This window comes from Cyanistes caeruleus, chromosome 6 (assembly GCF_971803275.1).
Source record: "Cyanistes caeruleus chromosome 6, bCyaCae1.hap1.1, whole genome shotgun sequence".
NCBI lineage: Eukaryota > Metazoa > Chordata > Aves > Passeriformes > Paridae > Cyanistes > Cyanistes caeruleus.
Genome location: NC_141706.1, coordinates 53,291,446 through 53,315,511, shown reverse-complemented (window position 1 = coordinate 53,315,511; position 24,066 = coordinate 53,291,446). Strand labels below are relative to the sequence as shown.

Here is a 24,066-nt window from a genome sequence, read left to right as displayed (position 1 = left end):
GTGCAGGACCTGGCCCTTGGCTTTGTTGACCTCATAGAGTTGGTCTTGGCCCTTGGATCCAGCCTGTCCAGATTGCCTTCCTGCCCTCCAGCAGATCAACATTCCTGCCTAGCTTGGTTTGAATTTCAAACTGAGGGTTCACTTGATGCCCTTGTCCAGATCATTGACAATGACATAGAACAGCACTGGCACCAATACTGAGCACTGGTAAACACCAGGTGTGACCAGTTGCCCACTGGATTTAACTCTGTTCACCACTAGCACTCTCTGGGCCTGGCTGTCCATCCTTTTTTTTACTCAGAGACAGTGCACCAGTCTGTGTCACACGTATATGCCTTGCATATTTACTGTGTACAGTGTTGATACTCTCTTCCATGTCATTCACCTGAGTTTTGCTGGGTGATAAGTGACAATGCCATGAAGCCAATACCTGGTTGGGTTTGGTTTTTTAACATGAAGAAGGGCAAGCAGAGTATGCTGCAGGCTATAGTTTATCTCATAGCAGAAAAGGCACCATAGATGCATTTGTTTTTTCAAGCTGGTGCTGATAAATCTTTTCTCTCATTTCTGTTGCTATGGTGTTAGCTCTTTGCAATAACAAACCTTTGGGTGATCATGTCAAATGCAGAGATCATTCAGAGAGAGAGATGCTGAAAGGGAAGGGAAGTAGGAGGGCACAGATTCCAGCTGATGACAAACAATGAATCAGTGTTTGTCACAGCAGAGGGCCATCAGAAATTTTGCACTTTACTTTCACTGACTTCTTTTTGGGTCTGATGCTCCACTTGAAAAGGCTTCTTTTTACCTTCTCAAGTCTTTTTTTTCCTTCTGCTTTTACTTTTTTTTCTTAGTGCATAAAAGGAAGGTGGACCTCTTCCAAATTCCATGCAGCCCAGGAATATTTGCTTTCTGCAGCATGACTCTAAACACAGAGAACTTATTCTTGTAAATGGTTTGATCCTCCAATCCACAAAATACTGGATCAGCTTTTGAAGGTTTTTGTGGCTGAAATGTACCTGCTGTCCTTGTTGAGGCAATTGAAGTGGTCACTGAACTTCCTTCCAGAGTAGCTGCTTTATCATGCTGTCGTTTCTCACATTGCTTTACTGGTAAAAGGGAAGCAAAACAGTGTTAGGGGGGAGTCTTTTTAATGCTTTCCAGTGTGCAAAGTACGTGCATTTGGTTTCGTTCTCAAAATATGCCTGTTGCGTTTAGCTGGCACTACTGTTGTGAAGTTATCTTGCCCAGATGTCTAATGCTTGTGGAAAACACTGTGCTGGAAATGCCTGGATTTGCCTTGAAGGCTTACTTCTATTCTTGTCAGTGTCAAGGCTGAAAGAGAGGACTGTTTTCTTGTTTTCTGAATGTTTCTGTGCAGATTGAGCTGAAAGTTCAGGAAGAATGTAGAGGGGTAACCAATCTCAAGTACTTACTTGCTTCTTACTGCTTTTCAAACTGTAAGTCCTGAAAATGGATTAATTCAGAATTTTGTACCTTGGCAACCATGAACTTTCTGACCTAGTTAAATGGACCCTTTGTTTTGCTGTTTCCTTCCAGATGTGATAGGCAGATGGAAAAAATCAGAAGTAGCAGCATGGTCATCTGAGATTTCTTTTAACTACTTTTGCTGAAGCTTGGTTGAAGAAGTTAATTATTGCTTTCTGTGTCCTTTAGGCAAGCTGCAGTTCATTTTGCCTTTTTTTGCAGATACTTAGGCTGTCCCCTAGCCTTCATGCTGCACTACTTGTGAGAGTGAAAATATGTCAGGACAGGCAGACCTTCTGTGGACTGCCTCACCTGGCCACAGCTTACCCATCCCTGAGCATCCACACCAAGTCTGTCCTGTTGGTCTCTTTGCTTGTAGGGAGTGCTGCCCACTGTGGACACCCACAGACTACTGCTAGCGGTCTCTTCTGCTTGTCTCCTTGGAAGAGAGACACACACTGTGTTTTCCAGTTGTATTTGAATCTGCATAAAGACTTCAAAGGGCCCCAACCCATAACTGTTAGTAGGAGCATATAGTAATGGGCAAGCAACGGTGGTCTCTGAGGGAGGAATTGGCAGTCTTTCAATTTGCTTTTGTGCCATAGGTACCTTCAGTTATGCTGCTCAAGGAAGCCTAGTCCAGATGAGAGTGCCTATGCAAGAAGGGTCATTCAGCTCTGTGGGTCGGTTACATTAGCAACTAGCAGATTAATATAAGGCTGATAGATTTCTGCTGTTTTAGTTTTACAGGTTTGTTTCTGTCTTTATCTTCTTTAAGGCATTCACTCCTTAATTCAAAGCAGGGCCATTTCTGTAGGGTGGAAAATTTTAGTAGGACAAAACTCAAGCTAATGAGACAGAAAATGGCATCAGCAGCAGCCTGTTCTGCCCAGTACTTGTCTCCCTCCTGTGCCTCTCACACCCGTCTTTACCAGAGTTGAATTAAAAAGAAAGCAGTAATAGAAAGTATCATGCAGGTAAAATCAGATGCTAACTTTAGTGAGTACACATCCATCTTTCCTCTCAAAGAAGTTCCTGGTTTGACATTTACAAGGTTAAGTCGCCGGTGATGCAGTAGGTCTCACAACTAGTTGAATCGAATCTCACAGCTTCTGTGCCTTGAGCAGCCCGGTGACTTGGCTAGAATATGAACCAGTTCTGGTACTTACATTGAACTCATGTTAAATTTGGTAAATAGCTTAATGGGATCGTTATGTTCTGTGAGCATCTTAAGGGTCTGCAATACATCATCTTCATCAAAGAAGATTTGGCATTAAATTTATACTAAGTTGCTTAGGGCTTTGCCCAGTCAGGTGTTGAAAATCTTGATAAATCCTGCCACCTCTGTGAGACTTTGCTGTAACCAGACTGCCTGTGTAGTAGATTTATTTTTGCCTGATTTAGTTGGAATCTCCGTAGTTTTGAATTATATCCTGATAAATCCAAGCCCTCACAATAACACTGGCCAGCTCTCTTAGGATCCTTGCATGCATCTCATACAGGTCCAGTAGGCTTCTTTGCATTGATATTTCATCAAGAGAGAATTCCTCAATCCTCTGCTCTTGAACTCTGTTTCGGTACTGGAACCAAATTGTCTAACGCATTGCCACTGTTTTCATGCCTTCCTGTGTTGTCTTTACCAGACTTTCTGTACACTCCACCCCAAATCTGTCTCCTACCTAGCTAAATGCCAAAGTCTGCTATTGGGAGTTGTCTGGGAGCTGAACCCCTCCTTACCAGCTGAATAGCTGTCTTAGTAGCAGATGAATTTCCACAGATCCTGAGTCACTTGCTTTTGTGCTACCTTTATTCCAGTCCTGGGTGCTGTTTTGTGCAATCCCAATGGGCAAAGGGCACAGCAAACCTTCCTTTTATTAGTGATGTTAGTCCTTGTTAGCTCATTCCTTTTGCATGTATGTGAATGTACCAGGAAACCATGTGAACATACTGGGAAATTGAGCTGAAGAGCCATGTGTTTGTTTAGGGTGGAGAGCCACAGGAAGATGTTTGGATGGAGGGTACTTGCTGGTGACTTCACTGTTTTTCATGGAATTAGAGCCGCACTGCTGAGAAATAAGTGTCTAAGTAAAGTTTTCTAACATTCAATGGTACGTCAGTTCTCAGGGATTTAGATAACATACCAGAACAAAGGCACTGTATAAAGTAAATGTCATCTGTGAGGCAGCAACACCTTGGATGGTGGCAGGGACAAGAGCTTGGATCCCCCAAATATTAATAAAATGTTTCTCTCTGTTTTCTTCAGCTTGACCTCACCAAACCCATTGAAGATCAGGGGCCTTTGGACGTGATCATTCATAAACTGACGGATGTAATCCTTGAAGCAGACCAGAATGACAGCCAGTCGCTGGAGTTGGTTCACAGGTTCCAGGTAAGTGGTACCTTTGGCATTTCAAGCAGGAGGATGATTTTGGTGCAGGAAATTCAGTCTGATTACTGTGCAGTTTGTAGGGGTTTGATGAAAAGGGCTGTCTGTCACACTGGTGACTTGCTACTGATAGCCCAGCAAAATTGTCAGGTTAAAGTGGACTTGCACCTTGGGAAGGTTTTGTTTTGTATCAGTGATGTTAGTTAGAACTGGTTTCCTGCCGAATGTTCTTATGTTATTTCAAGAGTATTAGTGCTGCTCACAAAGAGGAACAGGTTTTTGCAGATCACTATACATACATCTCTCCATGAGTGAAGCCACTGAATCAGTTTGGCCCAGTTGTGTCTAGTCTCCTCAGTTCCTGGAATGCTAATTTCTGCAACATCAAGATTACTGTGAGTGATTCTGTCTTCTAGTGCTGAAAATCGTGTTATATTATTATTTTTTTCCCCTCAAGTTTACATTGAAGGTCAGAAATATGCAAGGTGTAGAACAAACAGGGAACTGTTTTATCAAAGAAAAAGTGTCTTAAAAGATTCTCTCCCAGTGCCTTCCAAACTTTTTTATTTTGGAAGACAGAGGATGAGATAGAGGGTAGGGCCCCTGTGTGCAGTCATCTGAATTATATCCTCTCCAAGAAAATAAGGCCTTAAGCTTTTGCTTCTGCAGGAGATGAATTCTGCCACATCACTGGCATGCAGGAAGCTCCTACAGTAGTAAAATATATAACCAGGAACCAATGGTGCACAGAACAGGCCTTTCTGTGTTGAATTACATGCCAAAATGTGTTTTTAGAGTATACTCTCATGTAGTTTCATATCCAGGGCAGAAACTATCTTGAAATTGCTGCCTATCTCCATCTGTCCTGTATTATTTTTAAGATACTGAAAACCATTAGAAATTAAGAGAAGCATATTCCATAAGGAAAAGAAATTGTAAGAATACTTTTGCGTAAAGTGTGTAGTATAGGGCTGTTGTTTCGTGTTTTTAAAACTAAAATCAATGAGCAACCTAGAAAATGGAAAATGACCCCTTGCAAGAAAGCTGTTTGTATGAGTGAGGTGTTATGTAAGCACTGTGGTATTTCTGGCACCTACACACAAGTGGAAATAGTGTGGTTCCCTTATTGTTGATTAAGTTGACTGAAAAAGTTCTGATGATCTTAACCAGACCAAACAGTGCAAAATTCATTATGCTTTTTTTCCTGCTATTGAATATAAATGTGACAGCAAGATGATACCTGGCAGCACTCTTACTGTTGGCTCCATAAAGCAGTCTTCCAGGAAGCAGAGAGCAAGAGATCCTTGAGCACAGGAGGAGGAATGATCTGCCAGACTACATTTATGACCTTTTTAAGAATGACTTTTTTCAGGTCTATGTTATAGAGGCCTTGGCTATCTAATATGCAAAGAGCTAAGGAGAAAACTGGCTTCATATTTACATGACTCTGTGTCCCTGCTCTCTGGAGTCTGTGATGAGCCCTTGTAGGGTCTGACAGAGAGTGCTAATAGAACAAGAAGCCTCTTGGCATGCCATTTTATGGCTGTTTTCAGTTGCCGTGGAAAAAAAAGTTAGAGGAGAATGAAAATGGTGCTGAGAAGTGGCCTCTCGACAGTGGCATTTTTAGCTCCAGAAAATCTTTAGGGCTGAACTTTCTGAGGTCTTTGTGCTAGTTGGATGTGGTATGGACTACAGTTTCTCAGGAGAATATTGGTGGACTCAAACTGTTCTCCACTGCACTGAAAATCAGTAATGAGTGCCTGGTGATCTCATTCAAAGCCGAAACAAAGACTCCAAGCAGCACCTAGTGTAGCGCATGAGATGAAAAGTGGAGAAATATAATGATTTGCTTTTTAGGACACTTAAATCCTTATTTTGGGGTTGATGATTATTTGTAGAGATGGTGGTCAGTCTTCCTTCCTACCCACTGTAGCAGAGGGCTGGACTGATGGTACTGAGGTAATTAGTTAACTGTAAAAATTGGTTATAGTCCTCGGAGGTTCCTTCTTGACCAGAGGTACATGGAGGTAAGTCAGGTAAAGAGGCAGAGTCCCCAGGGTGCCTTTCACTTTCTGCTGCTACAGTTCCTGCCTTCTTGGTAAGGAACAAAACCAACTACCCCAGTTCCTGCCTTCCAGACAAAGTATATGGCTTTGAAAACAGAGTATGTTTTGGCTCATGTAAGACATTGGGGAATCTTTGTTATGCTTGCATTAGAATGCTGTCTGAGCAGCTGCCTGTCATAGCTGTACAGGGGCTTGAGTAGCTTCATTCATTGCAGCTTCATATTGCATTCAAAATGATGGCTCCAGTGATGGAAAATCAATAGGGTTATTAATTTCTCTTTCAGAGCTTTTTCTGAACAGGTTCTCTTTGCATTAGCCTACTTAAAAAGACAGCTCAGACAGATTCTATGCCTAGTCTTTTGCTATCAAGTTGACAAAAATTTAAAATGTTTCCTCCCCTGCCGCCCTTCAACTCTTGACTCTCCCACTCTGGAGTTGTCCAGGATGGGCTCTTCTAATCTTGACGGAGAAGCTTTCTTAGAAGGGTTTGGGACTGAGAGGAAGGAAAATGAGGGAGATATTTTGGCAGGAAATTAATTAGGGCACTTCTCGGATGAGAAGAGGCAAGCAAAAAACCAAAGGAAACTATTATGTCTTAGTAATTCTTTTCTAGTTGGGGGGGACAGGTTAATACAAAATTGAAATGGTCTATTTGCACCTGAGTTCACAGGGAAATAGCTGTGTTTTATCCATTTGAAAAATAATGATGCCTTAAATTATTGGAAGGGCCTCATAAACAGCAAAATTTACTAAATATTTCTAATTCAAGTGATAGGGGTTTGGATAACTTCCTGTGGGTAGGATTTACAAGTTGAAGGACCAAAAGACTTCTGAAGGTTACACAGGACAGCTGGGTACTCAGAAAGTTTCTTTGAGATATACAGAGAATAGAAATGTAACAGAGATCAGTTCCCCCTTCCCCTTACCACACCCCTCATTCCTTCTAACCACTGCAGAAATCTCTTTTAGATTTAGAGACAAACAATTTTGAGGTGAGCGTTTGTTGAAGACCCAGTACACCTTCACCTTTCCTTTTGGGAGGAGGTATCTGTGAAAAGAGACCATCACAGCCTAAGACAACAAAAAGGAGCTTTTACGTCTAAATCTGATGCAAACACATTAGACATGGTTGTGTTTATGTCTCTTTCTCCCTTGGAAAATGTTGATATGTTTTACAAGCAGTCATTGTCATGTTTCTGTATGTGGGAAAACACAAATCCAAATGACATTATTGCTTCTTTTGCTTACTTGTTTTCTTTTGGAATATTTTTATGGAACTTTGTTTAATATTAAAAAAAACATTATGTAAGTTTTATTACTTAGTAATAAAAGCAAGTCAATGAATCAGTGAGTCTCTTATCATCTAATGACCTATTATTTGCAGTAGATACTGTATCGACTTTCTGTTAAAATATTAAAAAATCAGCTACTTTTTTTGGGTAAAATGACAAGCAGTTCTATTCTCATCTATAAACAGGCTTCTCAAGGAAAGTATTTTTTTTAATTGCTGTGTTATATCCAGAGGTATTTAATAGGGAACATGAAATATTTGGTCTCTTTCTGATTTCAAGTTCAATTTCTGGCCTTCTGCCAGTAATGGGGCTGGTACAAAGCATGACTTAACACCAGGCCTGGAATACAAACAAAGGAGGATATGCTAAAATTCCTTTTTTCTTCTTGTTTGCTTTTATTATGTTAAAGATTAGAGAGAGGAAAACATAGATGTTGTCTGGGTCAAGCTGAACTGAAGCCCAAGGACAGAGTCTTTTCAATCTGTTGTTGGAAAGCCTAAATATCTTCCACTTTGTTGCCTGGGTGGTTGGAGCGTGCTGATGGCTATCAGTCTTCAATAAGTCCAGTAGAGAAGTAGAGAGCAGAGTTGTTTTGCTGGAAGGACAAGAGAAGACTTGAAAGTTCAGAGCTGAAAGGTTGTGCTGTACCGAAGAGAATACTGCTGTATTTTCTTGGCTTCAGTGTTTCTCTTCTTCAACTGCTTAATTTTCAAGTTCATGTCTATAGTAGCTCATCTGCTTTCAAAATAATTAGGCAGAAACCTTTCATGTATGCAGATCTATATTTCTGGTAGTGAAGCCACTCTGTGCCGTGGGAAGAGTGCTGTTACTTAGGTTACATCAGGAGTTTTCCAGTCTCTTAAGTGATCTTCACAGGTCTCTTACTGGTGCTGCAGTTCTACCTTTCTGGTAAGAAAGACAACCAAACTACCCCAGTTCCTGCCTTCTAGACAAAGTATGTGGCTTTGAAAACGTGGTGTGTTTGTAGTACGTGATGTCTAAGTGTACAGCAGTTTCTAGTTAAGAATCAAAGTTTATGAAAGGTTTCACATCAGCTACCATAATTGTTCCTTTGAAACTAACAAAATTGACTTTTCTTATTATAATTTCCTGTTGTAGAGAATTGGTGTAAGGTTCAGATTTTAAGTTACTTAAAGTAGTTTTCTGTGCATGGCTATTGGAACTTTCTTTTACACGTATTGGTGATGTACTGGTGAGAGGTGTGGGAGACTGGGAAGGTGCTGGCAGCCTAAAGGCCCAACGGGAAGCTGGATGATTTCCTTTGGGGATCCTGGTGGAATTGTATAGTTTTGTTTTTGAATGCAGAGTTAACGCTTTGTGATGGAAATCCAAGCAACAAACAGTGTGTGCAAAGAGATGAAGAGTTATGAGGACTTGAGTGCATTTTGATGTCCCCTGCACAGCTCCTGCAGTTAATCTCTAGATGTGTTCAAACAGAAAGGACACATACAAATATACTGACCTTGTTCTGCATTGAGAATCTCTTTGAAAAGGGACTGTTTCTGGATTCAATTAAAAGGAGTGATGTGTGGCCTGTCCCCAGATTAACTCTAGGAGACACTTAAAGTTTGAGGTCTTTTCTTAGATGACACAGATCTTCACTGCTCTGAGTTTTGCCATTCCTGTGCTTTCTGGCTGTCCAAGTTCCTAGGCCTGCAAATGGAGAATAGTTGGAGAATAGTATCTGACATAGATTTAATGCTGAGAAATTTCCTTGTTTTGTAAAGAAAGCTGATTTGCTGAAAGCTCAGAAGCCTTTTTGTGTGTTGGAAGGGGCTGTTGCCCTGTACTCAGTGCAGTTCTTGATATTAAAGTAGTTTAGTTAAAGGTCTCCAGACTCTAAATGGCTTTTGGAAAACAGCTCCTACCTCCTTCATCTTCATCAGTTATTTAATGTTTGCCTTACAGAGCTTTTTGGAGGCTCCTTAAGGCAACAAGATGAGAAACCAGTCACTGGAAAGTCAGCTTAGATGCTCATTTCTCTTGACATGTTGACTGGTGTAGAATGACCTTGAGATCGTGCCTTATTCCTGTTAAACGTTGTTATGCTGTGGCAAGCTTAGTACTTGGATGGTCTTTAAATATAGTTTAGGGATATTACCATTAGAAAAAAAAATCTCTGTGAGGTTCCCTTACAGAAAGCATAAAAAAGCCAGGCTCCCTCTGGAAATATTTAGAGTAACATGAGCCAAATTAACAAGTAGAATACATAAATCCTGGGGAAGCCAGTTCTCAATGCTGAGGTGAGCATCTAAAAGATTCAGGAAGGCACACAAAATGCTAAAAGACAGAAAAATCATTGCCTCCTTGGGGGGCAGTAAAGGCAATGGAGTCCATGGGCAGGAGGAATGTATGTGTGAGGAGAAGGGCCACTACATGCAGGGTAGGGGCTGGGCCAGGGTGGAAGCCCAGGGAGCTTGAAGTCAAGGTGGAACCAGAGACCAGTCGAGGTGGACAGGTGGTCACCACAGTGTAAAAGGAAGAGCTTGTACACACATCAGAAGCCCTGCAGGAGGCTCACTGTCAGAGCTTTGCTGAGGCCATGTTTCAGAGCTGTGACATGTTCAGTCTGGGTGCTGTGCTTGCCTCCTGCCCCATCAGGATATGGGCTGTCTTAAGGAGCTTGTCCTCTCAGTGTGCTGGAGAAGACACACAGCGTGGTAACTCCCTGTCTTTTAAATGGAGGAACAGAGGGACTAAAAGAGCTGTCTTGTTACTCTGGAGGTGCTGAGATACTAAAGTAGTAAAGTTTCACTATCAGCAAGTTCAAGCTAACACTCTAATCACCTGGATCATGCTAGCTCCACAGGGTATGTTCTACACATGTATGGGTATGCATAGACATGTGTGGGTGTTTAAGAGGCATTAGGTAATAAGATACTCTAGCTCTAAAAAAAAAATAATAAAATTTCATCTGTATTTGAAAGCTGATTGCTCTGTTTAAGACTCTGGAAGTACTAGGGACAGGAGACTCATGAAAACTGTATGTTCTGGGGTTTAGTGACTGGAAATGAACCCAGCTTCTGCTCCACTGAGCTGATGAGGCCTTTTATCCAGGCTGTACTGCAAGGGTGAGACAACAGCTGACAGTCTTGATGACCAGCTGTGCGAAAGGCTGTCCCTTACTTTTCCCATGAGGCAGCAAGGTTGACCATATCTTTGGGGAATTCATTGTTTGTGTTCTGCAGGGATTACTAAATATGTCAGATACAAGTATTGCCACTGAGGGGTGCCTCGTGCTCTGTGAAGGAAAGCTGCTTTTTTCTTGTGGGTGATGCAGTAGGTTCATTAAACCCCAATGCTGGATTCTCGTAACTTCAAATGAATAGTCTCCTTTTAGCAGCTATCAGTTCAGACTATGTAGTCACCAGAAAGCAACAATTTCCCAGTGCTGTGGTGGAGAAGTCTGCATCCCCAGTTAGTATCTGAAGCAAAATCACTTTCTGGGAATAGGTTACGCCATTCTTTTCTCTCCAGCAAAGTGCATCTCCTGAGGCCATCTCGTCGTACTCTGAGGTATCTTCTGTAGTATGTTTTCTTCTTTGACAAAATCAGTTTAAATGAAGTAGAACTTCGTAGAAATCTACTAATTGTAAGAGCTTTTGCATGAATGGATTTTAAAAAGTGGAAACATTAGGATGGCTTTGGGAAGTTGGGTGAAACAAAGAGAGATGCTAACTTTGGATATATTTATCTGATTTTGAGTAGAGTAAGATGGATGCATGTTTCCCACTGATTTTATAGAGCCAACTGGGGCAATGATGAAGAAATTCAGCTTCTGTTCTAAGAAACAGAAGGAAGTTTTGTTGGGTTTGCAAGGCCAATACCTGGCAGCTGTGTCTGTGTTCTTGGCCAAGATGCAGTAGTGCAGTCATGACCTCAGTGAATGGGGAATTGAGTTCCCAAGATGAAAATCCATGAGGTCATTAACTTGACTTTGTTCTTGTAGTCACAAAAGGAGAGTATGAATACAGAGAAGTAGCAAGCAATGAAGACACAATGAAACAGCAATCTCTTCAGCTCTGCCAAAAAAAATTTCAGCCCTTATCGCCCAGCCCTTAACACCGTCTTCAGCCCAGCTAGAACACAGCAATAAAAGCAACATAAAAGAACGCAAATGTATTTCTGAACCTAGTTCAGACAGTTGTGATGTTCACATGCAGTAATTGAATGCAAGGCTGACCCCAGGATAGCTGTGTGCCATCATTCTTTTCCTAATGGCTTTTCTCAGCCCTGCTCACAGTTCTTACTATGGCACTTTGCCACTGGCTCCCTTGTAAGCTAATGTGGTTGCAGCACAGGTTTTGCTCTGATAGAGACTACAGGACGATTTGCCATCTAAATCAGTTAGATGTCATGTTAGTGTTTGCTTCAAGTGTCAGTGTTTTGACTGTCTGGGGACTTTCTGCATTGCCAAAGTCCATTTGGCTCCTCTTGAAGAGAAGCTGGACTTGTAACATTATATATTCTCTTCCCCATTATTTTCTCTTCTCATCATTTTTCAACACTCTTCAGCCAACCTAATGCCATTTTTTTTCCCTATGTATTGTTTTGCAGGAGTACATTGATGCTCATCCAGAAACCATTATCCTAGACCCTCTCCCAGCTATCCGTACGCTTCTGGATCGATCCAAGTCTTACGAGCTAATTCGACAGATAGAGGCATACATGCAAGGTAGGCCAATATCTGTGCTGCCTGGAGGCTTTTATTGTGACTAGAGAAGAAAGCAGCTTCCTTCTGGAGGCTGGATGTAAAGTTTGAAGTAGTGGTTTTGGGCCTCTTGCTTTGTCTCTCTGTGGGAGCACAAACACTGAAGCATTCCTGTGTCACAGGATTGCCCTCTGGAATCCTATGCTCTTCTTTTTCCATATACACAAAGGAGGTTTGTATCTGATTAAAAATACGATGTGGATTTAATGGGGAGCATATTTACCACAGTGAGTACTCTCAGAAATCTCATGGAAAAACATTGTCTTCTTGTTGTGTGCTGGTAAATTGAAATGACTGTACAAACTCAGCAGCTTGTAGTAAGAATCCCGAGGCCTGAAACTGAGGGAGAAGAAAAAAAATTTGTTTTGGAAAGGACCAAAAGAAATTAAAGTGTAAATAGAGCTAAGGTCTTTGAGAAGTACTGGAAGCCTATTGCACAAGCTAATTGCTAGGGGGAACATAAATGCACATTTGGTGCTGGCTTGTCACCTGACATAAACTATTGCCTTTAATTGGTATCATTTGAGTTGTATTCCATGTTAGGAGTCATGCCTTTTCATCCTGAATAATTCTATACCTTCTCATTTTAACCATTTCAACTGTTGGGTTAAGTTAGTCTTTCATTCCCTTTCTACTTCTGCTACTGTCATGTTCTTGAAACATTTATTGGCTTTTGAATTTAAGTCTAGATGACTGTAATGGGAAGAAATTACATTTCTGAACTATGTTCTAATGGGATGTTATTGGAAATACCATTGAGATTGTGTTATCACTGTCTCGATGGGCAGGTAAGAAGCTAAACAATTTATATTTTTATAGTTGTGGATTTACAGACATATTTGTGTATAACTTGCTTGGCCCCAGTGGCACCATCCTTATGTAAAAATAAGGCTAATAATTCACAGCACTCCCCCTTGTCTTTTGTAATCTTTTAGGGAGAAAATCCTCAATTAGTTTAGAAGGATTTTGTTTTGGAGTGGCTACTGCTGTTTGTGAGTGGGAGAAAGGTGCTGAGGGAATCGTGTGCTCTGAGGGAGTGGTTAGGATTTTGTTCTAACAGCAGAGAGATTCAGTACAGTTTGGTTTTGTTCCTTTCTTTTCTTAAATTGCTATCAGTACTATTGTTATCCCTATGAGAACAATATGTTTGGGAGACCATTGGTTTTTGCAAAGTAGTTTGTCTTCTGCATATTTCAGCCTCCTTTGGTCAGAATGATGAGAAAAAGAAGTAAGTGCTTAAGGAAGAAAAAGAAAAAAAAATTGTATTCAGGTAAAACTGACAATTTAAAAAGAAGCTGTTAATAAAGTTGAGGAATGAAGTAAGGAATGGTGTTAGCTGTTGTCACTGGCTGCTGCAGTGTTTGGTGACCATATTTCCTCTGACCCTCCATCCCCCTCTCCCCAGCACTTTCCTCCTCTTATCTTATTTCTGTTGCATAATCAGAAATATCATGACCAAGACCTTGAACCAACTTTGTATTTAGCAGGGGAAATCTCAGGAGAGATGAATAATTGTCTGACTTCTTGTTCTGGCCTAAGTAGATCAGCCTCTGTATTCCAGCATATGATGATCTACAGTAAGAGAAAAGTTATGCCACTCTAGAGAGTGCTGTGGGTTTTTCTTCTCTTTCTTGTTTTCACCTGCTAAGTTGTTTTCTCTGTTGCAGCTACCATCTCATATCCTAGGGCCATGATCACTTAGAAAACCCAAACAAGAAGTAATACACCTATGAATAGCATGAACGCTTAGGAGCCACATCTTTATTGTTCTGGAATTTCATTATGGAAGTAACTACTAAGAAAATAGTATCCTAGTGTTTAGCTGTAACTAGACAGCCCTTTTTGTCACAGGATACAAAATTAATGTGATGAGTTAAGTTCAGTGCAAGGGATTGTCTCTTCCAAAGACGTATTATAAACTCAGGAGGATTGAGTTTATATGTAAGGAGAAGCCTTCTGCTATTCAAAGTCATTAAAAAGAAAATTCAGTTTCTATTTACAGATCAGTTTTAGATTTCAGTGATTATTGCCTCCATTTCAATTATGTTTTAAAGTAAGGATAAATGAATTATAATTTTTATTTATGATCCTCAATTTACACTTTATTTTAACCCTCTAGACCTTACAACAACTGTATAAGTAAAGATTTGCACCAGTTAGGTTAAAGAGAGGGTGACCACATGCTCTGCTGAGGTGCCTGCATTCAGCAGCAATAGAGCCCCATGGTCTATAAACAGTTTGATTTTAACTCTAATTATTTTTCAGATGTCCAAGGCACTGTGCTTTTGACAGTGAATTCTCCATGCTTCCTGAAAAAGGGAATCCCTGTTTGAAGTGTGTAGACTGGACACATGGACATTGTTAGGCTTTCTGAAAATCCCTCATCTTGTTCTTTAAGCAGTCAAATGTCTGAGTGATAACTACTTAGATCCAGTCTTCTGAGAATGGGTTACTGAGACCCTTCGTGGCTCAGACACTCCTTGCCTCTGCTACCAGTCTGTGGCCACTAAAGAAACTGAGGTGGAGGAAAGCCAGTAACTGAGCCAGAGTCGTACCAGTAGTCTGAGGAACAGTACAGGGTTCAACCAGAGCTTTGTCTGATGCAGTAACCACTCAGTCTGTGAAAACAGAAGGTTCACAGACCTGTCCAATCATTGAAGTTGGAAAAGGCCTCTTGAGAATATACAGCCCAACTCCCCGCTCAAAGCAGAATCTCCAAAGCAGGTTCCTCATGTCCATGTCCAGATGGGTTTTTGCGTTTCTCTGCAGATGGAGACTGCATAACCTCTCTGAGAAACCTGCTTCAGGATTCACCTTGAACCTGGGTACTAGCAGTGCTGTGATTTGCAGGGATTGTTGCTTTACATATTTCCCTTGGAAGGAAGTAGGACTCTCTTCTAGGGGAAAAAAAAAAAAAAAAGTAGCTTTAAGAGATATTTTAACATTGATTTTAATGGATTCTATTTTGGAATCAGTAGTCTGGCTGGTGCTGTGGCTTCCTCTTTTTCCTGGTCTCTGTTATTTTGAGTGCAAGCTCTAAAAGAACTAGTTATTCTGCAACCTGTGCTGCTGAATATTTTTTAATAAAGATTTGAAAAAATAAAGACTGCATTCACAGCTAGTGTCCTATATAGCCGGCAGGTCTATGTTGAAACTAATCACTGAACAGATTTTTTTTTTGGTGTCACAGTTGTTCTCTCAGCAGTTGTATTGCTTTGTTTACTTATCTCTGAAGAACTGTTTCTTATATAAAAGTGCTCTTGATCAATTTTGGTGCTATTTGGTGAAAGATTAGGAGCATTTTTTAATAAAAATTTCATTTTTAACAGGGTAATGTATGGTTGGAACTGTGTTAGCCTTTTTAAAGCTCTAACCTAATGAAAATAACTAAATTTTCTGATGCTGTGTTGAAAAGTTGGGAACCTGCAGGTTTGAAACTCAAAATCTGACACTTAAAATTATGCTTAAGATGGTAATGGATGATCACTATGACTGGTACTAAGCTTTTCATATTACATTTTTGTTTAAAGATTAAAAGCGTTTGAAATTCCCTATGTATCTTACAAGTTATAGTCCACATTGAAGGAACTTAAATGAAAAATGAAGTAAACATGCTACTCAGTCTGCTATTTAGTTAGTGTTCCCATCTGCTGCTCAGCTTCCTCTTCTGTCTCAAGTGACTTACTGGTTTCTCTGATAACGTTTGAACTTGCAGACCCTGAATTTCATTTCTTTAATCACTTGCTCCTGGCTTTTTCTTCCATTGTTTTAGAATTTTGTTATTCTTAAATTTAGCTCCAAACCTAAAATTTGTACAGGCAATAGTCTTTGTGGAGCTCTGCTATAAAAGAGAACTCCTGCATGAGCAGAGCTGCAAGTCCTTAATTTCTCTCTTCCTAGTAGTAGTGTTTGAAGTATAGGAGCTATTTCCTCACCACTGTCTAAACAGTATATACCCCTTGAACTTTGATATGATATTTTCATATGATGATACTTTCATCCTGGCATGTAATCAAAATAATTTGTTTGATTGTTTCCAATTATATGAGATGCAGTTGCTGTTGTATGTGCTCCTTTTTCATACTGGGGGATATTACAGAGTAGATAATAGTATCCTTTTCTATTCTTTGGATTTCTTTTTATCAGATTCTGTCTTAGAAATACTCCTCTCACAGCTGCATGTATCTTTTGTTTACTAGGAGGCAAGCTCAGTATGATGAAGTGGGTAAGGCATTTGATTTGGGGCCTGGGGTTTTCTGCTTGGTGTTGGTTCTGCCTTGCTGTGTCATTTTGGACATGGAGTGTCACCCCTGAGCATCTTTTTTTTCTTCTTACACTCATCTGCCTGTCAAGATGCCCCATTGTTTTGGGCAGGAGCTCTTCTTCAGGTATACAAACATGTATTCTGATACAGCAAATCTCTGTGCCAAGTAAGTTGTGTAGGTAGCTGTGTAGCAGAAAGTGTGGACCTGTTGTTGAGTAGAAAACTGCACCTACAATTCAACACCAAAGCAGATAGTCAGGGGTGGGGTTTTTGGACATTATGGGGCATGTTCATTGCTGGAGCAGTGCATACTTAGAACTTCAAAATCAGGCCACCCAGTTAAAAGTGCATGGAAATAGCTGTATATACATAGCTTTAGGCATTCACCTTTTGAAACTGTGGCCTCTTTTCTCTGTGGCCTACTTTTCAGAGCTGTTTTGATCAGGGAGAAGAGTAGTCACACAGGTCAACTTCAGACACCTCTTATTTTTATTTGAAGCTGCTATTAAATTGAAGCCAGATTTTTCTTTTCACTTTAAAGCCTCTTAATCACCCACCTGGCGCTCACTTCTTTATGTAGGGACATATCAGTAAAGCATCTTTAATTAGAGGGCTGATGTCAGCTACTGTAAATAACCACACCAGATTTTGGGTGCAGAAGCCTCCCTTGTTGATTGTATGCTCTCTTTCTACCAAGAACACATACAGATAGATGTCTTATTACCTCACACAAAATGTGTGGTGTATGTTCACTCACTGGATTTTGCTTTCTGACTGAAAGTACAGAGCAGTACACCTGTGTGGAAGGAAGGAGTTGGAATGGAATTGATATTCTCTGTGACTGTAAGCAGTTTGTCCAAAGTGACTCAGCTCACAGCACTGTTGCACGTGGCAGTCCTCTATGCTCAGCTGCCAGCACTTGGTAGGTCTCAGCCCTGCTCTGTGAAACTGGAGGCACACTGGGACATTTGCCCCAGGGAAGTGTCACCTGACATCTTTCTCATAAAAGCTCATTCATTCATCGAGGAGGATAGCAAAGAGACATCAGCATGTTGGTGTTATGATAACAAGCCCTGACTTTGAAATTTAAACTAGACAGCTGCTTCCAAAGGACTAATCCTGTCCTGGGAGGGGTGGCAGGAAAAGAAAGTAGGAAGCCCCAATAGGAAGCTGGAATCTTCTGTCTTCTACCATGTCTTGCTCTTATTAAAGCAGTTTACAAAATGATTTTCCAAGACTGTTGAAAGTTAGCCATTTCATTATCAGAAAATATGAACAGACTCTCCATTCCCTTCCTGTCTCTTCTCTCCCCCTTCAGATTTTCCTTACTTTGAGCTGTGATCTCTGTCCCAGCATAGGTAGGAGGGAGCTGGGGGCATTTGTGGATATGATGGGCACAGTCTCTGTTCTCCCAGCCAGGAGTGGCAGTCAGCCAGCCACTGCCACTGACCTCCTGAGATCCATCAGCTTGGAGTTGTTCAAGTGACTCTGCAGGCCAACAGGCATAAAGCCCAGAGAATAATACAGAAAACATTTTTATTGTTTTGTCTCACAGTGTGCCAGTCAGAACTCCTTGAACCAACAAACAATCTTCATCTTGGATCATAGTAGTCTTAATGGCCACTGAGCTTTCAAAATAAGCCTGCCTATAAAGTTCAGATGTTGTTTTTGGGTGCACTCTTAAACTCTTGTGCTTTTTTAACCAGATATGAGGAATCTGAATCCCACTTTCACTCTCTTTTGCTTATCTGAATCTGAAAATAACCAAGGCTGGACCTTTTATCCATTTATTACATACCAGTGTTGGAAACTTTTGTTTTACATCTACATGCATGATTTCAAAGCATTTTTCTACTTGAAAAAGCTGAAAAAGTTGAAAGGTTTATTCCTATTTTAAGTGAAAGCTTCTAGAATTTTGTGTTAGGGTCTTGGGTAGATATGAAGATTGAATCTGCATTTTATGGCGTAAAGATGTAAGCCATGACTGCACTCCATGATCATAGGACATTCCTAAGACATCTCCAGTTCCAGCTTTATGAACAGAACATGGATTTATCCTTGAGGATTATTGTCTCTGTAGAATTAGGAAAAGAGGAGCAAGAATTCTTATCATTATGAAGTCTTCACTGAATAAACTAGATGTTTTGAATTCCAGCATGGTTGTGTTTCAAGTTATTCTCATCCTCTTGAGCAGAAATCTCCTTGGCTGACATCCAAATTTCCTAAGTATCTGGGTGCTAGAAAAACTAATGAAGGAGTATTGAAAGATAAATTGCTCAAAGTATTGATGTAAAACTTAACTGGGAATATTTTTTGCAGTAAGTGGTTTTTCACAGTGTTTCTACTCATATATACTCATACAAGGTCAAAGGTCAAAAAGTTAGTCTTGAAAAATAGGACCATTCATCTGAGTTGGAAACCAGAGTTTGGCTGATAGAATATTATTCCAGTTCTGGTATAATGTGTTTGTCACTTTTGCTGCTGAAGGAGCAGTTTGTTTTGGTGTGGACAAGAAAAGTAACATCCCTTACATTTTCTCAGATAAGTATCTAGCCAACATGTGGTAAGCCTGGTTAGATTCTAATCCATCCTCATGCAGGGTCCAGTAGGACCTTAAGACTTCATCAGGGTTGCATGGAATCAGCTGATGGTAGCACTGTCTGGAGAGATGCTTTCCATGACTACTGGGGCCACTAACATCCTGTCTAAAATCACTATTGGCTCCCATTTCACTTATCTCCTGGCTTTGTGCGGCTGTTCGGGCTGAGTTTCTATCAGTAAAGAAACTTTTCTTCTCACTAAGAAGATCATGAAAGCTTGAGTTCATTTATGTTCTTGAGTCAGTGATTGAGTCTGTCTCATGAATTTTCCAAATGGCTTTCAGAAATTAGAGTGGGTAGGGCTGAAAGTGTAAAGGTTGATGAGAGGGACTTGAAATGGTATGAGTAGCATTAATAGTTTATGACTGAATGGGACCTTTATGGTTAGTTGCTTGATAGTCTTCCTACACAAGGTCATTTGTCATTGTCATTTGATACACTACACCACTAACATCTTGCTTTTCTCTCTGGGACACCCTTTTTACAGTAATGCTTGGAAAGAGCTGATATTTTGTTTTTCTGATGTATAAATGCTGCATATGGGATAGATACAGAGATCCCAATGCATTCGTGGGCTGATGTGGCTGTATGGAGACAGTTGGCACCTTTGGAGTGTCAGTAATTGTGGTTCAGGTCAGTGCATTTGTGTAAAGGAAACAAAACTGATTCATCAGGAGAGCTTTGCGCCATGAAAACAAAAAGTTGCTATGCTGAGAAGAAAATGCAGTACTGTCACAGCTGTGTGTTGCATCCCTTCATATCCTGTTGATGGGCAAGGTGAACATGGAGCATGTTTCAGAACTCCTTCCATCGTAGGGAAATATACAGTCTGTTTAGTTCTGTACACTGAGTGAACCACTGCTTGCTAAATTGGGTTAAAATTACAGAATCACACAGAATCACTCTCTTCCAATAGGTTGGAAGAGACCTTCAAGTCTAACTCATACCGTAACACCTCAGCTAAACCATGGCACCAAGTGCCACATCAAATCTTTCTTTAAAAACAACCAGAGATGGTGACTCCATCAGCTCCTGGGCAGACTCAGTCAGAGACAGAGCAAACACCCACTTTTTCTGCTTGACAGAGACCAAAGGCATGGAGAAGATAAATGAACTCCTTTCAATGTGGCAAATCAGGCATCCCATACTAGTGGCATTTCAGGATGTTTATTATTAATGCTGGAAAAGGTAGATGAACACAGGATACCAAATTTTTTAGATAAGTCCAAATTGTTTAATTTTTTCCAGCCAGAGGGAGACAGCAATATCAGACAGGTTTACCAAGACAGTGAAAAGTCAGCATAATGATAGATCCACTTTATAGTAATCTCTTGGGCATACAAAAAAATAATATGGACATGCATTGTTAACTTGTGCATTGACTCACTAGTCAGGAAAGACCTCAGTGTCACACTGGGCAGCTCACTGGAAACTTCTGCCCCCTCAGCCTCAGTAGTCAAAAGAGAACATGCCAACAGAACCAAACAAAAAGATTACGGTGGCCAAAAATAGCACTGAAGACACTGAACATACAGTTGTATAAATAAAAAACTTTCTTTTTCCCAAAGACTGTTTTCAGTTCTGCTTTCCTGAATTTAAAAATATGCATTAGAAGTGAAAGGAATCCTTGAAAAAAGGGACATTTTCAATGCCAAGAGACAGCCACAAGTGAAGTGTAAAATCAATCTCAGTCTAGTAAAGGTGGAACAAAACCTGAGCAAACAAAACATGAATAAATGGAGAAAGGTCCCCCTTTTTCTATCATGTCAGAGTTAGAGTTCCATTGAATAGCTGTGTGGTTGCCATAAAATATCAACTAAGATCACAGGTGGACTAAAAGAGATAGGACACATTGACAACTAGGTTTGAGAGGTTTACACACCATTGTGGTTGGTGGTATGTAGTACTGGCAGGTGGGTGTTAAAAAGAAACTCCATGATGAGCTGTGAACTCCATAAGCTGGGATATATTGGGGACAATATATATTCCCTTTTCTTTGATCTGAAACCCACTGCCAAGTTTAAAAGGTGGAGATGACATGGTGTCAGCTTGTGTTCTCATTTGGTTTGATAATTCCAGTGTTCATTTCGCATCTCCAGGGAAGCAAGAATACCTGAAAGTGCAGTGAGGATTTAAAGCACTTTCTCTACTCCATAGCTTTTAAACCTCATGCAAGTAGTAATCCTTTAGTGTTTTTACTGTCCTGTGAATAAAGACTTGGTATTTAATATAAATCATTATGAGCATTCAGCATATTAAATGGGAACTCAAATGGAGCCAGATGCGTTCAAACTATTATTCTTTCCGAAATATGGCTGGATGATGTGATTATGACTTTTTTCTTGGATAGCTCTCTCTTCTACTGTATTAACACCCTGCAGAGCGAGACAAACGAATCTGTTCATGAGAGGACAGAACTGAGTCATTGTGGGACAGGTCCTTGTAATACATTACAGGGAGGGAGCAGTACTGAACACTCTTGAAGAAGTTTTTCTAGCAGGTTATATTCTACTAGAGGATCAAGGAGGTCACCCTCCAGATCACTCGGGTGCATTGTCTGAGACAGGGCATTACTTAACACGCTGGGACTTTTTCAATTTTTAAAACATTTTGTTTCATTTCCTCTCTTGCTCCCTGGCAAAATCATGAGGAAGACTGACTAGTTGCAAAATTTATTTCCTATGTAATTATGAAAATAATTAAACAGATAATGTTTCACGGTCTCACACACCTGCCCACCCTAACAAGCCTACTCCATGATCAGAATAACTGCAGCTTTTTCCTTGCTGCAGTGCACCTGACAGCTTCTGTGGTGCCTGTTGGGGCAAGGAGGGAAGGGAGCACTCAGCTGTTACTGAGAGTGCTAACTTTAGATGTGGCTTTGGGTTTCCTACAAGGGAGTGTTCATATCCCAGGTCCTTCTTAATCAGCTTGAGGATGCCAAGTGGGTGTTTGCTCTGTCTCTGATGGAGTGCCAGCAAGCAGGCAGCAGTGAAATCTTCCCTGCAGAGATGCAAAGTGTCAGTCTTGCAGACATGTACCCACCACCCATCTGCTGATAAATGAATATTCTGAATGAGGTCCTTTTTTTGGCAAGTGACGCAAAACATACTATGAAGGCGATGGAAGATGTTAATGTTCAGGAAGAGCTTTATCTTTCCTGATCTATATTTTTTAATGTTGGAAGGTCCATTGAGATCTTGGTTGTGTGGGACAGTTGAGCTTCACTGAAGCAATTTCTTCACTTAACACAGAGAGTTTATTCTATCACATCACCTTACTTAGGCACTGGTGTGTTTACAAGAAACCTGTGAGGTAAGTAGCAGGGACACTGGGTATGAGCCCCATCCCATGTTCAGTTCTGGTTTGCATGTGATAAATTAACCTATATGCAGCATTGTGAGCAAGGCAGTCTCTGACATTTAAAGGATCTGTAATCATGGAATGGTTTGGGTTGGATGGGTCCTTAAAGATCATCTTGTTCCAACCCCTCTGTCATGGGGTGGACAAGAACATGGGATGCCTGCAGGGACACCGTCCACTAGACTAGGTTACTCAAAGCCCTGGCAAACCTGACCCTGAACATTTCCAAGGACAGAGCATCCACCACTTCTCTGTGGAACCTGTTCCTCATCACCCTCACAGTGAAGAATTTCTTCCTAATAGTCTAATACCTTATTAATTGTTGAGATTCAGGGGTTTGACAACAGCTCTGCTTATTCTCTTGATCTCTAAAATGCCAGCCATACCTCCCTGCTCCCACAGAGGAACCTTTTGAGGATTAGTCAGCACTTGGGAGGCCTGTGGACTTGCTGTTTAAACACTGGTAGAAGGGGTGAGTATGGGTAAGATTTTTTCTAGCAAGGCTGTTGTAGTGCTGGGGCAAACTAACAGAGTAGTTATTAATCTCCTGTACTGGAGGCTTTGGGAACAGACTGGATAGATGAACATCTGCAAGTGTTGGTGTTAGGTGCATTTCATCTTCTCCAAATGCAATGGGACTAGGGCAGGTAACCCAGTAGCCTTCCCAGATCAGTACTTCCTGATGTTGATTGTCCTTCAGAATGAAAAACATCACCTCCTGGCAGTTTGAGCCCGGGATCATAATGAGGTCATGCTGAATGTTAATAATCATCTCTCCTGTGCAAGACCTGCACAGAGGAAGACCCATAGCACATGTGTTTCCCTCTGCAGCATAAGAGTTAAGCAGTCTGAGAAGTCTTGGGCTTCCACTGAGGCAAAGTTTTCATGGGCCAGTGCAGCCAGACCTGGATATAGTTTATATCTATTACAGATATAGCTGGTTTTTCCCATAGAAAAACCAGTATCTTTCACCCAGACATAGTCCTGTTACTCTGGCAGTTTGACTTCTGGGCTGAAGCTGGCTTCATTCTGCTTTTTAGGGATGACAAAAGAGAAGAGTGGGCTGGCTGCACCTGTTCATATGGATGTGCTGCAGCAAGAGCAAGCATTTCCTTCTCAGTGGAGAAATCTGTGGAATGAGTTTGTCACTTGCTTCACAAGGGTGAGGCAGCCGAGCAATGCATTCCTGAATCAGCAGGCTCCTCTTGCCTTGAGCGTTCTTCGGCAACCACACATTAAATCTAAAGCTATAAATTGTATAATTTGCATAAGATATTAGACTGAGAAGCACAATGGGACAGACGCTAATTGCAGATTTGGGAAGCCTCACAAGCATTTTCTAGGAGATAAACTGCAGTTACCTCAGTATTGGGCAATTAGTTTTGGTTTCTAAAAGGAGAGAAGTGTATCACCAACTGATTTCTTGTACTGTGTAATTTGCTGATTTCATTGTTGCTCTTGGGGACAGTTTATTAGTTCCTTTTTAAGACAATATTTTTTTAAAAAGCTCACTATTTTTGACAAGTAGGCAAGTGCAGTTTGGGAGGGATATTCCCACCAAGAAAGTTCAGTTGAACACTCCTATTTTGCTGCAGGAATATGAATTCTACCATAAATTCTTTCATAGTTCTATCCTAGGTTGCCATACAGGTTCACCAGACTGCAGATTAAGGGGTTTTGGTTGATTTTTGCTGCCTCTGCAACCCACAGTTTGGTATGATTTTTGGGGGTAAAATTTATGCAGGCATTTTACTGTGTTTAGCATTAATTTCTAATTAGCTATTAGGTTGCCAGTTAGTTAAGCTGCTAAATCTTAAAATGTGTTCACCAAGATAGCAGAAGTGTTATGGGGAGTATAGAGCTCTGTATTTGCCAGGT

General features: G+C 40.8%; 1 protein-coding gene across 44 annotated transcripts in view; it reads left to right on the top strand.

Moving 5' to 3' along the window:
• ITPK1 (inositol-tetrakisphosphate 1-kinase) overlaps positions 1 to 24,066 on the top strand; it is a 154,391-nt gene that overhangs the window by 81,212 nt on the left and 49,113 nt on the right. For 35 of the 44 annotated variants that reach the window (XM_086893091.1, XM_086893085.1, XM_086893096.1 and 32 more), the window contains 2 exons: positions 3,749 to 3,874; positions 11,808 to 11,925. In XM_086893091.1, the coding sequence (XP_086749217.1) occupies positions 3,749 to 3,874; positions 11,808 to 11,925 (244 nt within the window). Of the gene's footprint in view, positions 1 to 35; positions 219 to 1,378; positions 1,458 to 1,557; positions 1,675 to 1,864; positions 2,005 to 2,090; positions 2,236 to 3,469; positions 3,594 to 3,748; positions 3,875 to 11,807; positions 11,926 to 24,066 lie in introns of those variants that run through there. The other 9 variants (XM_086893118.1, XM_023927665.2, XM_086893117.1 and 6 more) reach the window with 8 other exon arrangements.